At 35.2% G+C, this 20939-nt stretch overlaps 5 protein-coding genes across 5 annotated transcripts in view; 4 read left to right on the forward strand and 1 right to left on the reverse strand.

Moving 5' to 3' along the window:
- Nucleotides 1-698: 698 nt before the first annotated feature.
- LOC106334340 lies at nt 699-2307 on the forward strand. The gene is made up of 3 exons (XM_013772640.1): nt 699-790; nt 1488-1637; nt 1736-2307. The coding sequence occupies exons 1-3, from the start codon at nt 785-787 to the stop codon at nt 1754-1756; spliced, it is 177 nt and encodes a 58-aa protein (XP_013628094.1). The 5' UTR covers nt 699-784; the 3' UTR covers nt 1757-2307.
- LOC106334338 (S-adenosylmethionine decarboxylase proenzyme 2-like) lies at nt 1812-3074 on the forward strand. Its single transcript, XM_013772638.1, has one exon. The coding sequence runs from the start codon at nt 1853-1855 to the stop codon at nt 2942-2944; it is 1092 nt and encodes a 363-aa protein (XP_013628092.1). The 5' UTR covers nt 1812-1852; the 3' UTR covers nt 2945-3074.
- Nucleotides 3075-8207: 5133 nt separating this feature from the next.
- Nucleotides 8208-11503, forward strand: LOC106327970 (protein NSP-INTERACTING KINASE 1). The gene is made up of 9 exons (XM_013766304.1): nt 8208-8646; nt 8758-8890; nt 8973-9044; nt 9122-9265; nt 9360-9431; nt 9521-9580; nt 9652-9749; nt 9834-9983; nt 10253-11503. Exons 1-9 carry the CDS (start codon nt 8529-8531, stop codon nt 11314-11316), a joined length of 1911 nt encoding a protein of 636 aa, XP_013621758.1. The 5' UTR covers nt 8208-8528; the 3' UTR covers nt 11317-11503.
- Nucleotides 11504-12817: 1314 nt separating this feature from the next.
- Nucleotides 12818-13895, forward strand: LOC106331785 (very-long-chain enoyl-CoA reductase-like). Its single transcript, XM_013770197.1, has 2 exons — nt 12818-13221; nt 13313-13895. Exons 1-2 carry the CDS (start codon nt 12883-12885, stop codon nt 13787-13789), a joined length of 816 nt encoding a protein of 271 aa, XP_013625651.1. The 5' UTR covers nt 12818-12882; the 3' UTR covers nt 13790-13895.
- Nucleotides 13896-15429: 1534 nt separating this feature from the next.
- The window catches only part of LOC106329688, a 7384-nt gene continuing 1874 nt past the window's right edge, over nt 15430-20939 (reverse strand). Inside the window, exon 3 of the mRNA XM_013768355.1 lies at nt 15430-15585. Coding sequence (XP_013623809.1) covers nt 15430-15585 — 156 coding nt within the window. The remainder of the gene's footprint in view (nt 15586-20939) is intronic.

The following is a 20939-nucleotide window of genomic DNA, read 5'->3' on the forward strand; positions in this document are numbered from 1 at the left end:
CTTAAACCCTTGGGTAAACCCTAAACCCTTGGGTAAACCCTAAACCCTTGGGTAAACCCTAAAACCTTGGATAAATTCTAAATTATAAATTTTAAATACTAAACTCTAAATCTTAAAAATAAATATTTTTTTTAAATAATATTTTTTTAGAACTATTGTTATTTTTATTTATTTAATTTTTTATTTTTTATTTTAAAAGCATAATATAATTTGACAAGTTATTTTGTTTCCTTAATTAAAAGATACTAGATCTAAAATGACAACTTTCTATTGGTTGTTGAACCTAAAGGTTCACCCTATGGGGTGAACACAAGAAAAAGTCGTCAAGAATAGTCGCGAATCTCGCACCTGCAGTTTTAGACCACAAAGGAAAAGTAAGGGGTCTTTTAGTAAAAAGCTAAAAAGGGAGGGGTGTGAATACGTAATATATCGGAGCCCTAATAGCCGCACGATGTATCTAGGCTGGAAGCTATATATAGAACTCACCCCCACCTTGAGTTCTTGCAACAATCTCACAAACTCGTTTCTTTTCATATTAGGTTTTCAAGTTTTCTGAATCACCTGAATCGGGTTAGTTTCTTAGCTTACTATTTTTGCTTCATATCTTGGATCAACACTGTTGTTGCTGCTCTTCTCTTTTTTTCTTTGGAGATATTATCTATTGATGGATTGATTATATATGGCCTTCTTTTTCATTTCAGGTTCATCCGTTTGATTTCTTTGGATAAATTGTTTTCTGGTATTACTAAGAGATTAAAAACTCCAGATCGTGATCAACATTCCTATGCATGTAAGTCTTTTACAACGAACGCATTTCGTGTTAATATGTGTTTTCTAGATCAGCCATGCGTATTATATATATTTGCTCATCAGTATTAGCTAGCAATCATTTGTTGTGACGTCGAACTAATGAAATGATCTGATAACGTGTGAGTGAGATACCTGGATTTGTTGGAAAACGTAACAGATCTCAACATTTGTTATTTAGCTGAATATTAATAAACCTTTCATGGAAACCCATTTCCTTGATGTGCATGAAACATTGAATGTTTTATGTTGTTTATTATGATGTTCTAGCCTCTTCACCTTGATCGTCTAGACAGATTGCACGTGATCGCTAGGCTTTGCTATGCTATATGTATTATATCTGATCATTAATTAGTATTAGCAATCATTCGTTGTGACATCTATATCATGAAATAATCTGATTGCGTTTGAGTGAGATACCTGGATGTGTTATAAACGTATAAGATCTTAACATTTTTGGTTTAGTTTTATCATGACCTTTCATGGTAACCCACTTGTTTGATGTCCGAAAAACATTGATGTTGTATGTTTTTAGACGGTCTTAACATTTGTTGTTTGGTTATATCATAACCTTTCATCGAAACCCATGCATTTGTTTGATGTGCAAGAAACATTGAATATTTATGTGTTTATTATGATGTTTGTCTCTTACCCTTACTTTTGGTTTGTTTCTATTACAGAAGAGCGTGAATGATATTATGATGGAATCGAAAGCTGGTAATAACAAGCCTAAAAGTTCCTTATTTTACGAAGCTCCCCTCGGTTACAGCATTGAAGACGTCCGTCCTTTTGGTGGAATCAAGAAATTCAAATCTTCTGTCTACTCTAACGTCAGTTTTTTTTTATTACATCAACATGTTCTTATTACATTCTTCATGTCTCTTATCCTTTTGTATTCTTACTCCCTATGTTTTTTATTTTGTTGCAGTGCGCTAAGAGGCCATCCTAGTCAACTCGAATAGTCCTCGTAGTTTTTTAACTTGCTTTCCGATTTTAATATCTTTCAAGAAATTGTTTTCTCTCACAACAACAAAGCGAGAAGACGATGTCAGTCTCTTCAATAGGATTTGAAGGCTACGAGAAGCGCCTTGAAGTAACCTTCTTTGAGCCAAGTATCTTCCTCGACACGCAAGGGTTAGGCCTCCGTGCCTTAACCAAGTCTCAGATCGACGAGATCCTCCAACCAGCTGAATGCACAATCGTTTCATCTCTCTCCAACGATCATCTCGACTCTTACGTCCTCTCTGAGTCCAGCCTCTTCATCTTCCCTTACAAGATCATCATCAAGACTTGTGGGACCACAAAGCTCCTCCTCTCTATAGAACCACTCTTGAGGTTAGCTAACGAGCTCTCACTTGACGTTGAGTCCGTGAGGTACACTCGTGGAAGCTTCCTATGCCCTGGAGGGCAGCCTTTCCCTCACCGCAACTTCTCTGAAGAAGTTTCTGTCCTCGATGGTCACTTCACCAAGCTAGGTTTGAGCAGTGTTGCGTACTTGATGGGAAAGGACGATGAAACCAAGAAATGGCACGTGTACTCTGCCTCTTCTCCTGCCAAGAACTCAAACAACAGCAATGTATACACGTTAGAGATGTGTATGACTGGTTTGGACAAAGACAAGGCATCTATGTTCTACAAGAACGAATCAAGTTTCATGACTGATAACTCTGGCATCAGAAAGATACTTCCTCAGTCCCAAATCTGCGACTTTGAGTTTGAGCCATGCGGCTACTCTATGAACAGCGTGGAAGATGAGGCCATCTCCACTATCCATGTGACACCTGAAGACGGGTTTAGCTACGCTAGCTTTGAGGCAGTGGGGTATGATTTCACAACCATGCACTTGAGCCTTCTAGTCTCAAGGGTTTTAACATGTTTTGAGGCAAAGCAATTCTCAGTAGCGATATACTCTAGCATCGCACAGAAGAGTTACTACAAGGGTCTATGTGTAGAGCTAGACGATTATGGATGTAGAGAGACGACTATGGAGTCTCTAGGTGAAGAGAGAGGTACGGTGATGTATCAGACGTTTGAGAAGCTGGGAAGGTATTGTGGTTCTCCGAGATCTACGTTGAAGTGTGAGTGGAGCAGCAACAGTAGCTGCACTAGCGAGGACGATAAGGAAGAGGGAACCTAAGCTTTTTTTTTTGTTTCGTTTTGTCCAATAAATGTCTCATATGTGTTTGTTTAATTTCTTCCTTAACCCAGTAAGCGTGTCTGGTCTATGTGAATTCGTATGATCAAATATTATGAAATATCTACCATTATTATGGCTATTTTCGTGATTTTATACATTCTATAATGTCTTGTCCAATCACATAATTTTACAAGACATTTTGTTTCTCACTTAAATCAGTAAGTATTAAAGTTACTAATATAATAGTGATTAGTGAATGAATGAGACTAAAGGTGCATGGGACAAACTGCAACGTTTATACTTACGCAGTGAAACAACATAGTATTGTAAAGTCGTATACGTTATTCAAACCGAAACAATCAACGTGCTTTCAAATGTGAATGCTTATTTATTAACCTATATTATAATTTTAGTTTAATTCATGATATTAGTGTGGTCTATCAACGTGTCTTTTGTAAGAGAGTCTGCAAGCTTGTATGTGTCGGTGGTTTGTCTGATTTTCTCTTTCTCTCTCAGTGTTTGATACGCGTTTGTATAACTTGTTTTGCCAAATGCATAGTGAATGTCAAACAACTAAACGTGAATGTTTTCTTTCCTAATAATTCACTATAGAATTGCATGTCATAAAAATAGACAAGAGAAGAAGAGCAAGTCCAATAGCAATCAGCCTGAGGACTTAGGCGATGGTAAGAGCAGGCTCATTGCTAGGATCTAATAAGTGAGGTTTTCCAAAAAAAAACTATAATAATTTTTTTTTAAATATCCACACATCTAACTTATAGAAGTCTCATTATCTCTATTTAGTTGAGTTGGAACTTGAGAAGTAAATGATGTGGCAAAACCCAAATGAAGCTTCATTTTGTCATACAACTTCATGGGCCTCTGAGATATTTAGATACCAAAACTAATTCAGCAGAGCATTTGAGACCCAAAGGTTAGTTTACATATTCGTTGTTCTTTTCTGATTATTGATAGATAAACAGGACCACAGCCACATTCGAATGTAGTGCTGGCCTTGTCGCGTTCTATATCGAATTCTTTTGTTCTCGTAGATCGATCACAATCTTGATATTCATATGTAAATGTTTCAAAAGTTGCACCGTCTTCATTCTCATTGTCGATAGCATCATCTCTGCAAAGTCTTTTTGATTTTTTTATGCAGAGAGTGTGGAGAAGTAAAAGGACTGAACGAGGAGAAACAGATAGGCGAGAGAGAGACGTTGCAAGAAAAAAGAATAAGACAAGGTTTGATTGATGTTATTACAAGAAATGAGACAAAAGAGTGGAAGAAAGAAAGAAATAGAGAGATGTGTCATCATTTCACTATGATTAGTTGCTATTTTGAAAAGGGGACCGTTTCAAGCCTTTGGATCCATCGGTGAATTTCTTGTTTTTGAAGCAAAGGCTGAGATTCTTCTTTTCTTTTATTTTTTTGTTAAAAGAAAATAAAGAAAAAAGAAGGTATCACATTTCAACGAGGAGACAAGCTGTTTCTATCACTTTCCCGGATAAAAAAGCTAAAAAGGAAAAACAGGAAAGAAAAAATGAAAAGCAAGAAAAAGGATGAAAGAATCAAATGCTGTAAGCACTAAGCACGCTTAGTTTTTGCTTGTTTGGGGCCGATAGTGTAAACTCAAATACTTACGCATGTATCATGCTAATTATTTATTTTAATTCTTTGCACATTTTATTTGAATGCGCTATAGACTAGCGATGATCGTATAGCCCCAGTACCATCGTCTTTCATGCCACAACTTTTTGAATAATTTTTTTTTTTTCCTTTTTTGTTATCAACAACACACTGAAGCTTAATGCATTATCTGGTGTAATAATCACATAGACAAGGAAATGATGGCAAGTTGCTTCGACGATTCACTTTCATGGACCGGCAAGACATGGTTATAGTCATTCTTTCTTTCTTTCTATTTTTTTTGTCACTCACTTGTTTATAATCATTCTATTTACAATTATTGATAAATTTATCCAAATAGAACATAATTAATTTCAAATTTTCATGATTTCAACGGTTCTAAAAAACAATATGATTATAATTTGTTTGTTGTTGTATACTTGTAAAGGGTAATAACAGTATCATCATCTTTTAGCTTATCATTATGCAACACTACTCAACGATTATTAAGTTTTTACTTTGCATGGTTATATAGACTTACTCCGTCTACGTTTTCATTAACGCATTTTGAAATCTTATTACACACATGTTAGTATATCATTTTATGTGATTAAAGCTAGTACTTTAAGCGTAAATCAAGTTTAAATACTTTATTAATAAAAACCACATTATTTTACTTGGAACTTGATGACAATTAGGTGAGCTAAAAAGACAAATACAAAACTCTAGGGAGTAAAGAACAAAGTATTAGACAATTGGGTAGTATATATATTACACTGTCAACCGTAAATATGCAATGTAATGGCTGTAAAACCCCTAAATAAACTAATTATCTATATGTTTTTTATGTACCACATCTTGATCTAGCCAGACGTACGTATCCATTTTAATTATTTCTTCTTAATATGAATTCTTGACTCATTTATGATACTTTTCAGTAATCACAAAGAAAATGTATAGTAAAACTCAGTCTCTACTTTGAAGTTTAAACCAATGGAAATGTGCCAATTGCGTATATCTTTTTGTTGTAAATAGCAAATTTTCTGTATCAAATTTATAATACCTGTAAATTGTCGTAATACAAATCACAAAAAATAGAAGCAAATCGTATGTTCAAATAATACGACAGCCAATCATCTAATATAATGTCACCATACACTATTCACTTAACATTATTGAAGCTGTGACAGTTTAGCTCCACCACCGCAGGCATAGGACTCAAGTTAGGAATCATATTTCTCTATCTGCATTCTGCACAATCTTTCATGTCATGTTTTGTAATCTTATACAGTATTTATGTTTTTTACTTTTGTTTCCTCTGAAATTCACAGAACCCATTTTCCATCAAACGTCAAATCGACCAGAAAAGCATTAAACATTAATGATTGTCTCATAAATCGAGTTTTAAGAAACCGAGTCACGTGGACCAAACTATAAAACCTTGACTAAGAGTGATGCTTGGGAAAGTAATTCTTGAACAGAAAATGATACAGTATATTGTTCAACACAAATTTAGAATCTTTTTGTTTTGTTTCTTTCTCTTTGGTTAGGTCGCGGTACGTTTTGATGAAGATAACCATGATGTAAGAATGTTATATTTAAATGTACAGCACGTTGGAAAATCGTTTAAATGTGTGCGACATTATTTAAAATAAAATAAAAATAAATAGAGACACTTCACTAATCGAACAACATTTTTTGCCAATATATATTACAAAATAAAAGTTATAGTGTAATTGGTTCTTGACATGAGAAATAAACTTTATAGGTGTTGCCGTGTTGGGATTTCTTAAACTGATCGACATCATGAAAGCTTAAAAACAAAGAGTTTATATTCAGCTCTATTTATTAGGAGTCATTTATTAGTATTGTTTATTTGAATCAAACTAACTAAGCCTGGAAAGATTTATATTTTAATTCTTAAAATAATTTTATACTACTAATTAGAAAGAAAAAATGGGTCGATGATCTATTTTCACGATAACTATCACGTTACATCGGAACAAATGTTTGTAATAATTCTAACAGACTAAAATAAATAACCAAGTGGTCTTGGTTTAGTGGTAAATGGCTCACAGCTGTGAGTACCATCCTGGATTCGATTCCCTTTGGCCACCCGGGGCGCCTTAAGTGGTAAGAAAACGCGGATCCTGCGGGCCTCGTACTGATTAGTCCTTGGGTCTAGAAAGCCTTTGGGATCACACTATGGTTATCAAAAAAAAAAAAAAAAAATTATTTAACCCCATATAGAGTAGTATATATTTTCAAAAAAATGCAAATGCTTGTCATAATACAACTTTGCCAACTCACACATAGACAAAACCTAGTGAAAACGACAAATAGATTGGACAATGTAGGGTTAAAATTTTAATGTCTTGTACTTGGATTCTGGGTTATCTTAGTTTATATCTATCATATATATATATATATACAATATGATCGTTAGGTCTTATAGTGGGATTTATCGAATATATATCTTTCCAAAATAGGCCAAGGCTCCGCACAAATAAAAGAAAACCTAGCAAAGGACTGGAAATTGAATGTACATAGAAAATTCATTGTTAGTATTAGTTTATCAATGTATGTCTCCTTTACTCTTTTTTTGTGAACCCGGTTTTTATTTAGTAACAATTAATTATAAATCTTAAATTAGTTTCCGACGCTGAAAAAGTCTAAACGAGCGTGTGCTAAGGATGAATACTACTTCTGTCCCATATTTTAATTAGTTTTAAGAAAAAAATTGTTTCAAAAGGTAGATAATTTTACATATCTTGGTAAAATTTAAATTTACTGGTTATAGTGTAGCCGATAAAATAGTGTAATCTTTTTATAATTTTTTAATTTATTAATTAAACACTACTTTTAAAAAAGTATCAACTTTATTAATATTACTATTTTTAGCCTAAACTACTTACATTGTAAAACGGTATTATACTAACAGTTGTCGCACTAGAAAGAAATATGTATGCAATAAAATTATATTGAATTTTGGCCAACAATATATTTAAGATGTTTGATTACTTCGTCTCTCCACACATCGAGAAGACAAAGATGCTGAAAATTGAGTGGGCAACAAAATCAACAAGCAGTATAAAATTTCTTGAGCCTAGTTTCATCTTCTTTTTCAATATACTCCTCTCATCGAAGTTCTCACATTCTCAAAGCATATTAACCTTAAAGTTCGACTACATGTAAAAATATTACTATATACTGAGGTAAACACATAATGTATGTCCATAGATAATATACATATTTATAGCCAAGCGATGTAAACATGACAGTCATCGGTGTTTTTTTGTTTTAACAATTCCTTTGAAACCCACTTAACTTTTTTTCATGAAATTCATATACTGTATAAAAATAAATTAAATACTGTAAATATATGTGAAATAAATTTAAAAGAATATGAGATAAATATTTTAAAACAAAACAAGAAACTATAAGACTGATAGACAAAAACATGACAGAGTGGCAGCTAGCAAAAGAACAATATTATAATTTCCTGCTTTACTCTTTTTGATATTTGTATTCAGATTAGATTTGCTCTACTAACTATCCTTGTCCATTACAAGAATATGGGCAAATATTAATATTCTTTTACATCTTTCACATAATTTTATTACCTTTTTAACGGTCTCCCCACACACACAAGCTTTATCGACAAGCATGCTATGAACTTCACTTTAGACTACCAATGAATCTTGTATATCTTTTCCTTATTTTTTTCATTTCTGACACATAAAATAATAATTCTTTTCAATAAAGATTATGCTTTTTGGTGAAGTGGGTTCTTCTGCCATAGTAAGCAATCTAAAAGAAAAAATATAAAGATTTGGTGTTTTGATTCTTCCAATCTATTTTTCTCTTTCTCTCTCTAGTCTCTATCCATCAGAAACCAAATTATCTGGAAACTGAGTCTTGTTTTCTGCTCATTCCTTTATCTCTGTTTCAACAATGAGGAGCAGTACTATAGTTATGATGATGAGAAGATCCTTGGTTTATCTCTTGGGATTCTTATACCTTCTCACATCTGTAAACGGTTTGCTTTCTTCTAATGGAGTTAACTTTGAAGGTAACTTAGTCTCACTTCTTAGCAACAAAATTTCCAGTTTTCTAGTTTTTTTTTCTACTCCCTTTTGTCGTTTTGATCCAAACTAATATGGCAAATGAAATTTTTCTCTAGTGCAAGCTTTGATGGACATAAAAGCATCATTACATGACCCTCATGGTGTTCTTGATAGCTGGGATAGAGATGCTGTTGATCCTTGTAGTTGGACAATGGTCACTTGTTCTTCAGAAAACTTTGTCATTGGCTTGTGAGTTTCAAATTTTACATTAATAATTCATTTATTATATCAGTGAGCAAGTTCATGTATGTTTACTTGAATTTTATTACAGGGGCACACCTAGTCAGAACTTATCTGGTACATTATCTCCAAGCATTACCAACTTAACAAATCTTCGGATCGTGTGAGTACTTAATTACTTATGCTTGATAAAAGTTTTTGTGTGTGTGTGTTCTTGATGGGTTTTTTTTTTTCTTGCAGGCTGTTACAGAACAACAACATAACAGGAAAAATACCTTCTGAGTTTGGTCGGCTTACAAGGCTTGAGACTCTTGATCTCTCTGATAACTTCTTCCTCGGTGAAGTTCCTTTTTCACTAGGCTATCTTCGAAGCTTGCAATACATGTAAGAACAGAAGAAACGTTGTTCATATATCTCTTAAACTGTATAGTTTGTAAGGAAGTTTATGATCTTAATATGTCATATTGTGTATCATCAGGAGACTTAACAACAACTCTCTCTCCGGAGTTATTCCTCTGTCACTATCCAATATGACTCAGCTCGCCTTACTGTAAGCTAAATTAATCTTCAGTTCACATTAACCAGCAACCATGTCATGAATAGAGACTTGAGATTTGATCTGTTTTATTTTTTCCCCAGCGATTTATCATACAACAATCTTAGTGCTCCAGTCCCAAGATTTGCTGCAAAGACCTTTAGGTGATTGATTCTTTCTCTATGTCCCACTCTCTCTATGGCTTTGATCAACTTTAAATACTTTTTTTTTACAGCATCATTGGGAACCCACTGATCTGTCCCACGGGTAAGGAGCCAGACTGCAACGGAACTACATTGATACCAATGTCTATGAACTTGAATGATACTGGAGGTAAGCTAACAAACTACTTGAAGTTAACTTTAGCTATGCTGATCTTTGATAATACCTAACCAACAACTGCTTTCTCCTTTTAAGCTCCTTTATACACCGGTAGATCAAAGAATCACAAAATGGCAATAGCCGTAGGAGCTAGCGTTGGGACTGTATCAGTGATCTTCATTGCTGTTGGATTGTTTCTCTGGTGGAGACAAAGACGTAACCAAAACACATTCTTTGATGTTAAAGGTTTGATACTTCTTCTTCTTCTTTTGTAATGAACGTTTAATTATATTCAACCCAAAAAAAACTGTTTTGCATCTAGTGCTACATATTTGTAAAGCTTTTAAAACCTAAATGAATCAAAATAATATGTGAAAAAATCATTTGTAACAATTTTTTTTTTTTTTTTGAATGAATGTTAAATTTATTCGAAACAAAAAATGTTGTTACAAAGAATGCAAATGATTCTTAGAAGAATCATATGTAACAAAGTTTATTTATAATGTTTTGATCAGATGGGAATTATCATGAGGAAGTTTCACTTGGAAACTTGAGGAGGTTTGGTTTCAGGGAGCTTCAGATCGCCACGAATAACTTCAGCAGTAAGAACTTATTGGGGAAAGGTGGCTATGGGAATGTATACAAAGGTATACTTGGAGACAACACCGTGGTTGCGGTGAAGAGGCTTAAAGATGGGAATGCATTAGGAGGAGAGATTCAGTTTCAGACAGAGGTCGAAATGATCAGTTTAGCTGTTCACAGGAACCTCTTAAGACTCTATGGCTTCTGCATCACGCAAGCTGAGAAGCTTCTGGTTTATCCTTACATGTCTAATGGGAGTGTAGCATCTAGAATGAAAGCCAAACCAGTTCTTGATTGGAGCATTAGGAAGAAGATAGCTATAGGAGCTGCAAGAGGGCTTGTGTATCTCCATGAGCAATGTGATCCCAAGATTATCCACCGTGATGTCAAAGCAGCTAATATACTTCTTGATGACTACTGTGAAGCTGTGGTCGGTGACTTTGGTTTGGCTAAGCTCTTGGATCACCAAGATTCTCATGTCACAACTGCCGTGAGAGGCACGGTGGGTCACATTGCTCCTGAGTATCTCTCAACTGGTCAGTCCTCTGAGAAAACCGATGTTTTCGGGTTTGGGATTCTTCTCCTTGAGCTTGTAACGGGCCAAAGAGCTCTTGAGTTTGGTAAAGCGGCTAACCAGAAAGGCGCAATGCTTGAGTGGGTGAAAAAGATACATCAAGAGAAGAATCTTGAGGTGCTTGTGGATAAACAGTTGCTGAAGAATAAGAGCTATGATGAGATTGAGTTGGAAGAAATGGTGAGAGTGGCTTTGTTGTGCACACAGTATCTGCCTGGACATAGACCGAAAATGTCTGAAGTTGTTAGAATGCTGGAAGGTGATGGACTTGCAGAGAGATGGGAAGCTTCTCAAAGATCAGAGAGTGGTTCAAAATATAGCAACAGGGTAAATGAGTTGATGTCATCTTCAGATAGATACTCTGATCTTACTGATGACTCTACTTTGCTTGCGCAAGCCATGGAACTCTCTGGTCCTAGATGAAATCTTAAGAAGAAGAAGAAGAAGAAGAACAAGTTTTTGTTTCTTGAATCTTGAAGGATTCTTGTTCCTTTTTGTTGTTGTATAATATAGAGTTTTTTTTTTTTGGGGAATGGTTTGTATCTGTAATTGTATAGGCGTGTTATGTAAGAAATTTTATTTACCGTACTTAAGAGTTAGATTCGATTTACCTTACTTCCTCCAAATATGAAATATGTCAGCTGAATCTGAGGTCTCTTGAATCAAAACTTGTTTTCTTTTTTGTTGTTTCAAGATTTTTGAGATAAGTGATGTGACCTTATTGGATGAAACAAAAGACGTTGGTGCATCCAATCGCCGCCATCTCGCTGCACTATACTGTGGTGCTACTTCTGGATTTGAGGTATATTGATTTTATTTCCTCTCTTTAATTCATCTTCTTGGCCAAGAACGATACTTAAAAAATATGTAGTATTCAGCTTGTACATGGTCTGGTGGATAGAATCATGGAAGTTATGGGAGTCCCATTTTTGCCAAACGGTGACAAGACCGGGTACCATATAAACCGCTCTCAAGTAAGCTTCTTTTCTGCAAGTTACACTTTGTCTTTGATTACCAAACGCAGACACTCTACAACTTTTTTTTTTTTGCTCTTATCTGTGAAAAGGAACCTTAGTATTTACCTGGTAGACAAGCTAGCATCATTTACAAAGGGAAACATATTGGTAACTTTGGAATAGTTCATCCTCAGGTACACTTGTTTTGATTGAAAATAAATCAAAACCCAAGCGGTTTGGTTTGTGAGTTAACCAGTCTGTTTTTTTATTGCTCCAGGTTTTGAACAACTTTGACATCACTGATTCATGCTCTTTCGTGCAGATGGACATCGAAGCTTTCCTTTAGAACTATTTTATTATTTCTGTATTGCTCAACTGTTACAAATTATCGATTTTATTTGATTTTAGGATATATAGGATTTTACCTACAAGTGTTACAAAAAAAAGGATTATACCTACAAATTCTTTAGCTTTTTTCGTTTGGTGGATTAAATTATTTACATTTAGCATACTTATTATTTTGATATTGGTATACATACATTGGCGTTTTAACTTTATTCTGAAGTGTGAACTACAAATTTTGATAATGTGGTTTATTATTATTTTGCAATTCTGTATGCACACTACCGACCCATCAATAAGATAACAAAACACGTATGTTCATAATATGTTCCTACGCGAAACAGCGTGAAGGCTGTAAAAAGCAACTATAAATGGAAACATATTTTACAGAAGATGTGTGTTCACACATGACATAAGGATTCAAAGTCAATAGTTACTACCACCCATAATTTTATATGTTTCCACCATCGTGTGTCGTTATGTCATCGTAAAATCAAAGCGTTGACCAAAGGAAAAGGACAGCTAAATCATACCATATCTGAATAATTGCATCTTGTTACGTGTCGTTGTCTACTTGGAATATTTTATCATTTTAAAAAAATTAAAAAATGTGGCTATAAAGACAAGAGAGTTCGAGATGACATAAAGCATTCAATATTGCAGAAACATCTTCTTCTTCTTACAAAGAACAATGGAAATGGCGATGACTTTTGTGTATCCACCACCTCCATCAATATTGCTCAACACTATGAGCGTCGTGGGTTTAGCCGCTCTTGCGCAGATCGGTTGGTCGGAAGTGAGAGGAAACCATCTCAAATACTCCAAATTCGCATCATCATCATCATCAGCATCACCAAAACCGCAAAAGCACAGGTTCGGCAGCTTCTCCAGCCGAATCGGAATGCTTTTGCTGTACACACCAGCCTTCCTAGCCGCCGCAGCTTCTTTCTTCCTCTTACCTTCCGATGACCTCAGGTTCCTTCTCCTCAAATCCGCACTTGCCCTCCATTTCCTCAAAAGAATCTTCGAGGTAAACCCTTCTCTCTCTCTCAGGCATTTCTTCGAACACCTCATGCTCATCATTTTAAAGTTTCCTCTCTCTAACGCATTTCATCGAACAGGTTATGTTCATCCATAAGTACAGCGGAGAGATGGCTGTAGACTCAGCTTTCATCATAACCAGCAGCTACTTCTCATCAACGGTCTTGATGCTATACAGCCAAAGCTTCACACTTGGACTAACCGAGCCAGATTTGGATCTGAAACTCCTCGGGATTGTCATGTTTGTGGTGGGAATCGTTGGGAATCTCTATCACCATGTTCTGCTAGCTAAGCTGAGGAACGAAGAAGGTGGGAAGAAAGTGTACAAGATACCAAAAGGAGGTCTGTTTAATACAGTCATATGCCCTCACTATCTCTTCGAGATCATTGTGTTTTGGAGCTTCTTTATGGTTTCTCAGACCATTTACTCGTTTTCTTTCGCCATGGGAACAACTTTCTATCTCATTGGTCGGAGCTATGCTACGAGAAGATGGTATCTTTCCAAGTTCGATGACTTCCCTAAGCATATCAAGGCTCTTATTCCTTTTGTATTCTAGACATGTTTCTATTACCAAACTCTTGTTCTTGAATTTTTTTTGTTGTTGTCAAATTTACATTTTATACGTTCGTGATTTAAAAGGAATAAACGTTTACGATTTTTAAGACGAACCCAAGAAACAGTAAATGTTATTGGGCCATTGTTTTGAAGCCCAAATAATACTACTGGGCTACCATTCGAATTTTAAAGTATCGCAAGCAACACGCATGTTAATATGAGTAAACCTCCACGGACCATTAAAAAACTCGCAGCTACTGACGTATCAGACTTAAACCTTCAAGGAAACGTTAAACCCCTCGATGAAACCCGTTAAATGAAACGATGCGATATAAGCTATCTGAAAGAACTCCACAACTCCATCCGGCCGTAAGACTTAAGAGGCCACTTATCAAAGATTTCAAATAAAAAAAATTCTTCTTAAATTTGGAGGCCTCAAAAAAAATTTTGAAACCCTATATATATAATTTTTTTCAAAAACTTTTGTGGGCTAAAGCCAATTTTTCATTCGGTTTTATCCAGTACCGACAACCACTCCATGACATCATAACCGGATCAATATTTTGGTGAGCCATAAGGCAAAAAAAAATTTGTACACCTAAATTTATGTTTTAAAATATATTTAAAAACTCTATAAGTAATATCTTTGTAAAGTTTGTGATGAAAACAAAAGATAAAGATCTGATTTTGTTTTACATAGTTTAAAAGTTGTACAAGAATATAAATACATAATCAGAACCTTTAATTTTTATTATATAGGAGAAACATTGGGTTAGGCTCGGACGGTAGCACCGTTTGTCTCTTTTTAAGCCGCCTCTACATGGCATTGTTTAGAATTGTAAACCGGTGAGATATATTGAATATTTCGATTGAAAATATCAACCATTCAACAAAATTAGGTTTTCTTGGGTGACCTTGGGAGAAGCTACAAGTTGAGTTGAAAATTCACGAGGTATGTCGAATCTAACGTGGAGACTGTTGGTTATGACTATGTGGTATCAGTTGGGAGCTGAGCTAGCTGGTACCAAGTTGTTCAATTATTTTGATTGTCGCACACGAAAAGTTTATTTGCCGTAAACTGGATTCCAGTCACTCATTCGAATGGCTTACTGCATCCAAAATAATTTGAAGTTTTTGACAAATTTATAAGAAAGAGGGACATGGACGAGGTAACAGATACATGGTCGAGAATCATTATAGACATTAAAAGAAAATATTACTCTTTTATTTTCTTGACACACCTATGGTTGGATCTCATTTTCATAACTAGTAGTTTTATAATCAACAGTGATGGTTGTACTAGTGGTCTCGAATCCAAATCTATCATATTGATATTTTACATCTCTAGACAATCTGATATCACATTATAGAATACGATATATAGTACCTTAATATTGATGAATCAATATATAAGCCATTGCATAATGTAAATATTAGTTTAAAAACAACCAACGAAAGGGTTGAGGTCACTATATATACAATTCGGTAGAACTCACAAAATTAAACCAAGCAAACCGGTTTTCACCCTACCTCTAACACTACTCTTCCCTCATTTAGTAACCCACATGCACACATACTCAACGCGTGGTACGTGCATACATACATTTGAACCTGGCACGGTTCGAAAACTTTTATTTCCGATCAATCATGCCAGCAAAGGAGCATGACCACACATCTTCTGATGATGTAAATCCTTCCCTTCTGTTCTTTAATATACTTCCCCAATCTTCTACATATTGATCTCTTCTTCTCCTTTGATCTCTCTGAGCTCATCATGACCCTCTTTGTTTCCGTAATCTGACACAATTTGATATAAAAATGGGTGAACAGTTATCGTAGGTTATGAGACCTGTTTCTGTCTTTTTAAGAAGTAAGCTAAAACGCAATATTGGTTTTGGTAATTTTAGACTGATATAGAAGAAAGCGCTTTGGATAGAAGAGAACTGCTTTGAAGGAGAATTCACTTGTGAAGGTGTGTTTATATAGAGGGAACAAAGTGCATGCATGCATGGTTACATTTTCAGTCAATATTATATACACATCAATCATCCAAAATACAATACAAATTACTAATTATAAAATATAAAATATATTTGCATTCACTATATAAAACCAAAAATGATCCTATTAAATATGAGACAATATATATATATATATATGTATGATTATATTTTTTAAATAACTGTATTTAATGCAGATGATCAAACAAAATCTCAGTTTTAATCCTATTAAATTATTTCTACTAACTAGAGAGATTCGAATATGGTGTATAAATTTAAAGTGCACTAATATAATTAGAAGCAAAATTAAATATGCGAAAATCTTTAAATAAAAATCAGTGGTGGTAGTCTAGTGACGCTCGAGGGAAACGGTTTGAACCCCGTTGGCCACACGGATATAGACTATTGCTTTCGACTCATTTGAATGCTCATGAGAGAGTCTATCCGTGGGTTCTACATCCACCCGGCGTTAGGTCGGTGTCTTTACTAGATCCGAGTTTAATCTATTTTTTTTTCAAAAAAAAAACAAAATCTTTAAATAAACTTAAAAAAACAGATAATTATATATTATTGACTTCATCAAACCCAACAAAATTGGAACTTGGGCTCATTAGTTTTGTCAATTGAACCAAACTAATACGGCTATCAAACTAAGTGCATGTAAAACACAATACCACGTGTCTTTTCTCGTGGTCCACCATGCAATCAAGCATAACTTGAACCTGGCCTTGCTACAAAGTCTCCAGTTCTCAACCATACAACTTAATATTTTTAATGTATTAGACATGTTTCTTTAATTTGCTGACCAATTTAATTAATTAAATTTCAATATACCAGATCATAATAATATACGGGGAACTGTTTACTCAGTGGTCACCATACACTAGTTCTATTTTTCATACGTACTTTTCAAAACCGAACTTTATGATATACGGATGTAATTGTATTTAGTTTTAATAGACAGTCAAAATTTGGTGGACATATCTCAACTAGATGTTATGCCCATATATTTTGTTTTTGCTAAATTGTAAATTTCATTACTAGAAATGATGATTTGGTTACAAGAAGCTTGCAGCCATAGCTTGCTTTGACAGCTAATTTGATTCTTAAGGACCGCAAAAAGTTTAAAAAAATCCCTAAGAACCTAAGAATTAAGTCCAAACTTCCAAACAACGGAAAGCATGAAGTTAATAGATTAAACTAGCACAAGAAAGGCAACAATTTAAACTCCCTAAACCAATGCACTTCTTGCTTATATGGATCGACCATCAAGCAAGAGTATAGCTTTACGAGGTTTGAAGCCGAACACTCACCGAAGTGGCTCCAGCAGGCTTCAACGGCGGTGGCTGGCAAACACCCTGGCGCACCACAGGAGGAGGACGTCGACCGATCAAACCTTAGCTATCTCGACAGAGTACAGAGAAGCAATCCCGAGTCAATACCACAGAAAACGAAGCCCGAGTTACGGTCAAGTGTAGGCGGTGTAAGTTGGCTCCCTCCGGCCACGCGACACATAAGAACGACAGAGACATCGATGTTACATCAGAGAGGCTGTCAGAGCAAAGGAAACACGAGAATGAAGCACTGAAGGAGTATAGAAGCTCCTTGAAAACAGACGACTCAACTGGTAGATAAAGGCTCCGGCTAGAAGCAGGTGACTCCGTGACTTCGGGTTGTCCTCAAAACCCTACTAAACAAAGATCAGGAGCAAAAAGAGGAGCCAAACGATTAACGTAAGACCGTCATGGTTGTTGATTCTTGGACTAAGGGACAGAGGTCCTCAGTGGTACACCTCGCTACCACAGTTCACTCAGACTGAGAGGAGGAGCTCTACGAAACCTTGGAGCAAGTCGTTAGAGGAAGCTGACTGGAGCGAGACGGTGAGGCAGGAACGGGACGGCAGCGACGCATCCATTGCTCCGGCGTGTCTCGGATCTCAGATCTGACCCAGATCGAGCGCAATCAGCGTCTACCGGAAGACCCAAGGCTCCCTATGATAACCCGGACTTGACTAGCCTCACTGGAGTTCCAGAGGAACCAGAGACGCCTTTGATACCCGACTATCCGAATGAGGAGATCCTACAGATCCAGAAGACCGAGCAAGGAGGATAGACAAAGAGGGTAGCAACATAGGAAAGAGGTGGAGATGGACTTCGCGGGATGAAAGTGGTCCTCTCACACCGCCTAACGGCGCCGGAGAGGCTGGATGAAGTCGACGATTCGAGAACGAGGAAGATTAGGGTTGAGAGAAAACTTTTGGGAGTGCGTTGGGTAACGCGCAATGTATCTATGATTATCTGCCCATATATATTTTGATGTAGTCCTTGAGAAGTTAAAAAAAAAACATCAGTTTGAATTTTCAGAAGACAGTTAATTCAGAAGACACATTTTAATACCAGTAAGTTACTAGGACTTATAAAGCAAAAAAAAGTTACTAGGACTTATCAATAATGTAATGCTTTTGGCCGACCAAAAGAGGCAATATTTTTGAAGCAAAAAATAACTGAACAGAGACAAGTCATGAATTGTTTCTCCCAAGTTCATGATGTTCCCTCGTTTCCCAATCCACTTGAAATAACTTTCTGTTTCTGTAAAAACCACTTGTACACCCGTTCAAAATAGTAAAATACTTGTGTTATTAAACAATAAAAAATATAATCGAGAAATGTAAATTAAAAAGGTGGCGAAGGATATGATGTAGAGCCAACAACACGTGACAATAGCGTGACTGCATGCTTACTGTTTGGCATAATCCAGACAACTTGTTTATCTCTTGCCCCCTGACTAATGCTGATGTGATTAATTTTCTTATTGATAGTTTATTGCACACAAATTATTAGATGTAACAGTGAACTTGAACATGATTTAAGTATCATTAGGCCGTATCTTTGCCTTGGATTAATCAAAGATTGTGTCCGCGATTAAAAACACAGTACGGTTCAACGCATCAAGTACTACTTTCGTCTTTGTTATAAAAAGTTTGGTTAACTAATCATTGTTTAGAGACTTTATAGTAGGGGGATTAGTTTCTGTTTTATGAAGCATCCGATATCTTGGAAGTAGTGGACACCTCACATATAAGGTATTGATACATAAATACATCTGTTACAGAATTGAAGATATTTCTCTCTAGTTATTAACTATAGGAATTGAAGATATTTCTCTCTAGTTATTAACTACTATAGGACTTTCTGTGTGAAATCTCTTTATAGAGATACAATCTTACATGGAATTTTTAAGACAAACAAAAACTTTCGTTTATTTTTGTTCATGTATATAGTCAGAACCGGGCCTTACAAGTAAGCTGAAGAAACTATATTGGCCCATTGGTTTCCCAGATTACTCATAGTCAAAGTCTAATCTCACACAAATTAAACTTACTAGTTCATTGGTCCATTGGTTTCCCAGCTCATATGCGATCACAAATTTTAAGATATGAATTCCACCAATTTTAAATATATTTAAACAAACAAGTAAACTAGTACTTTTTAACAAAAAAAATCTGGTTTTAATTTTTACTCAGCCTATAAATATCCTACCATCCACAATTTGTCTGAAACTCTTATAAAAGGGGAAATTCACATGAATATGTACTATCCTGCGAAACTAAGTCACATTTTCCTGGTTATATCCTACACGGATATGCACTACTGCATTTCGGTCCATTTGAATACCCGGAAAATGGTCTATCCGTGGACTACACCTCCCACTCATGAATTAGGTCTGTATCTTTAATAAACCTGGGTTTAACCCTTTTCCCGTTCAAAAAAAAGTGATTCGTAAGTATCGGCGGAAAAAAAGAAAAAAAAACTGATGCAAAACACTAAAAAGAAAGAATATGCTCTCTGAAAAAAAAAAGAATCTGCTCAAATTTGAATTTTGTGGGTAAAAGTTTTAAGAGATGAACAACAAAATAGACAAAAGAAAATACAAAAATAATAACAACAATAATAAGAAATTGGGAAAATAATTATAAAAAAACTGCAAGAAGAAAAAGAAAAGACAAAGATTATATATTAAAGAATTATTTTTTCATATTTCACCTGTCATAAGTGATGCCTACATTTGCATGCCTCTTCTGCTCCCACCTCAATCATTAGTTTCTAGCTTTCTGTTGTAGCTCGCTTCTTTTAAGTTGCTTAACCGGTCCAGACCGAATAGCTTTACTCAGTCGGTTTGTACATTCCTTAAAACCTAAATTTTTAGAATTAGCAACCACGGATTTATCTACATATCAACTCTGAGTTTATATTTGGTTATGTTTGAATTTTTTTAATGAAATAGAGCAACTAATCGTACATAGTTTGGATCAATTTCAACTCAATACGTTTCCAGTGATCATCTTATTATCCTAAGAATTCCTATGTCCAGTCATTAGCATGTGATCAAAATATATATATAAAAAAAAGGGAAATTGTGCCAGATAACTATAAAATAACATGTAATTAAGAATCTAACCAAAAAAAAAAACAACTCTAATATTTATAAAATATATACTATATTATATTTTCATTAACCGGTCGACAAAAATAAATAATTTTTTTTCTGTCACCAATCACCGTCATTAATTCTACGGCTATCGTTTCATCTGTTTCAACCATACTTCTTCACTAACTATTTCTATTTACCAACCATCTCTATAATCGTTTGTTGCCAACATAAATTTATAATTAGATGATAGCGATCAAACCGGTAGAGGTAAAGGTTGAAATAAATCATGTGGATATGCGTATTGATTAACAATACGATGATTCAAATACATAATAGTGAAGATGAGAGTAAAAATTGAAGAAGATGAACAGTGATGCTTTTTTTTTTGAAACACACTTATATTAAATACCTTAACCGAAGTTAGGTGCAGGCATAATGGCAAGTTCAACATTCAGACTCTGTTTTGCTAAATTGTCGGCAACTGTATTTCTCTCACGTGAGATCCAGTTGAAAGAAATAACATCAAAAGATGAAGCCAGAGACCTTAAGTCTGCTAAAATACCATATAAACCAGCGAGGGAAGATCCAGATTTGAGAGCTTTAACAAGGATTGCTGAGTCAGACTCACACTTGATCTTCGGCAGTCCCAACTCTTTACACTTCAATATTGCCTCCCGGAGGGCGAGGCCTTCAGCAGCTAGCGGTGATGCCACATTTCGA

This window comes from Brassica oleracea, chromosome C3 (assembly GCF_000695525.1).
Source record: "Brassica oleracea var. oleracea cultivar TO1000 chromosome C3, BOL, whole genome shotgun sequence".
Taxonomy (NCBI): Eukaryota; Viridiplantae; Streptophyta; class Magnoliopsida; order Brassicales; family Brassicaceae; genus Brassica; species Brassica oleracea.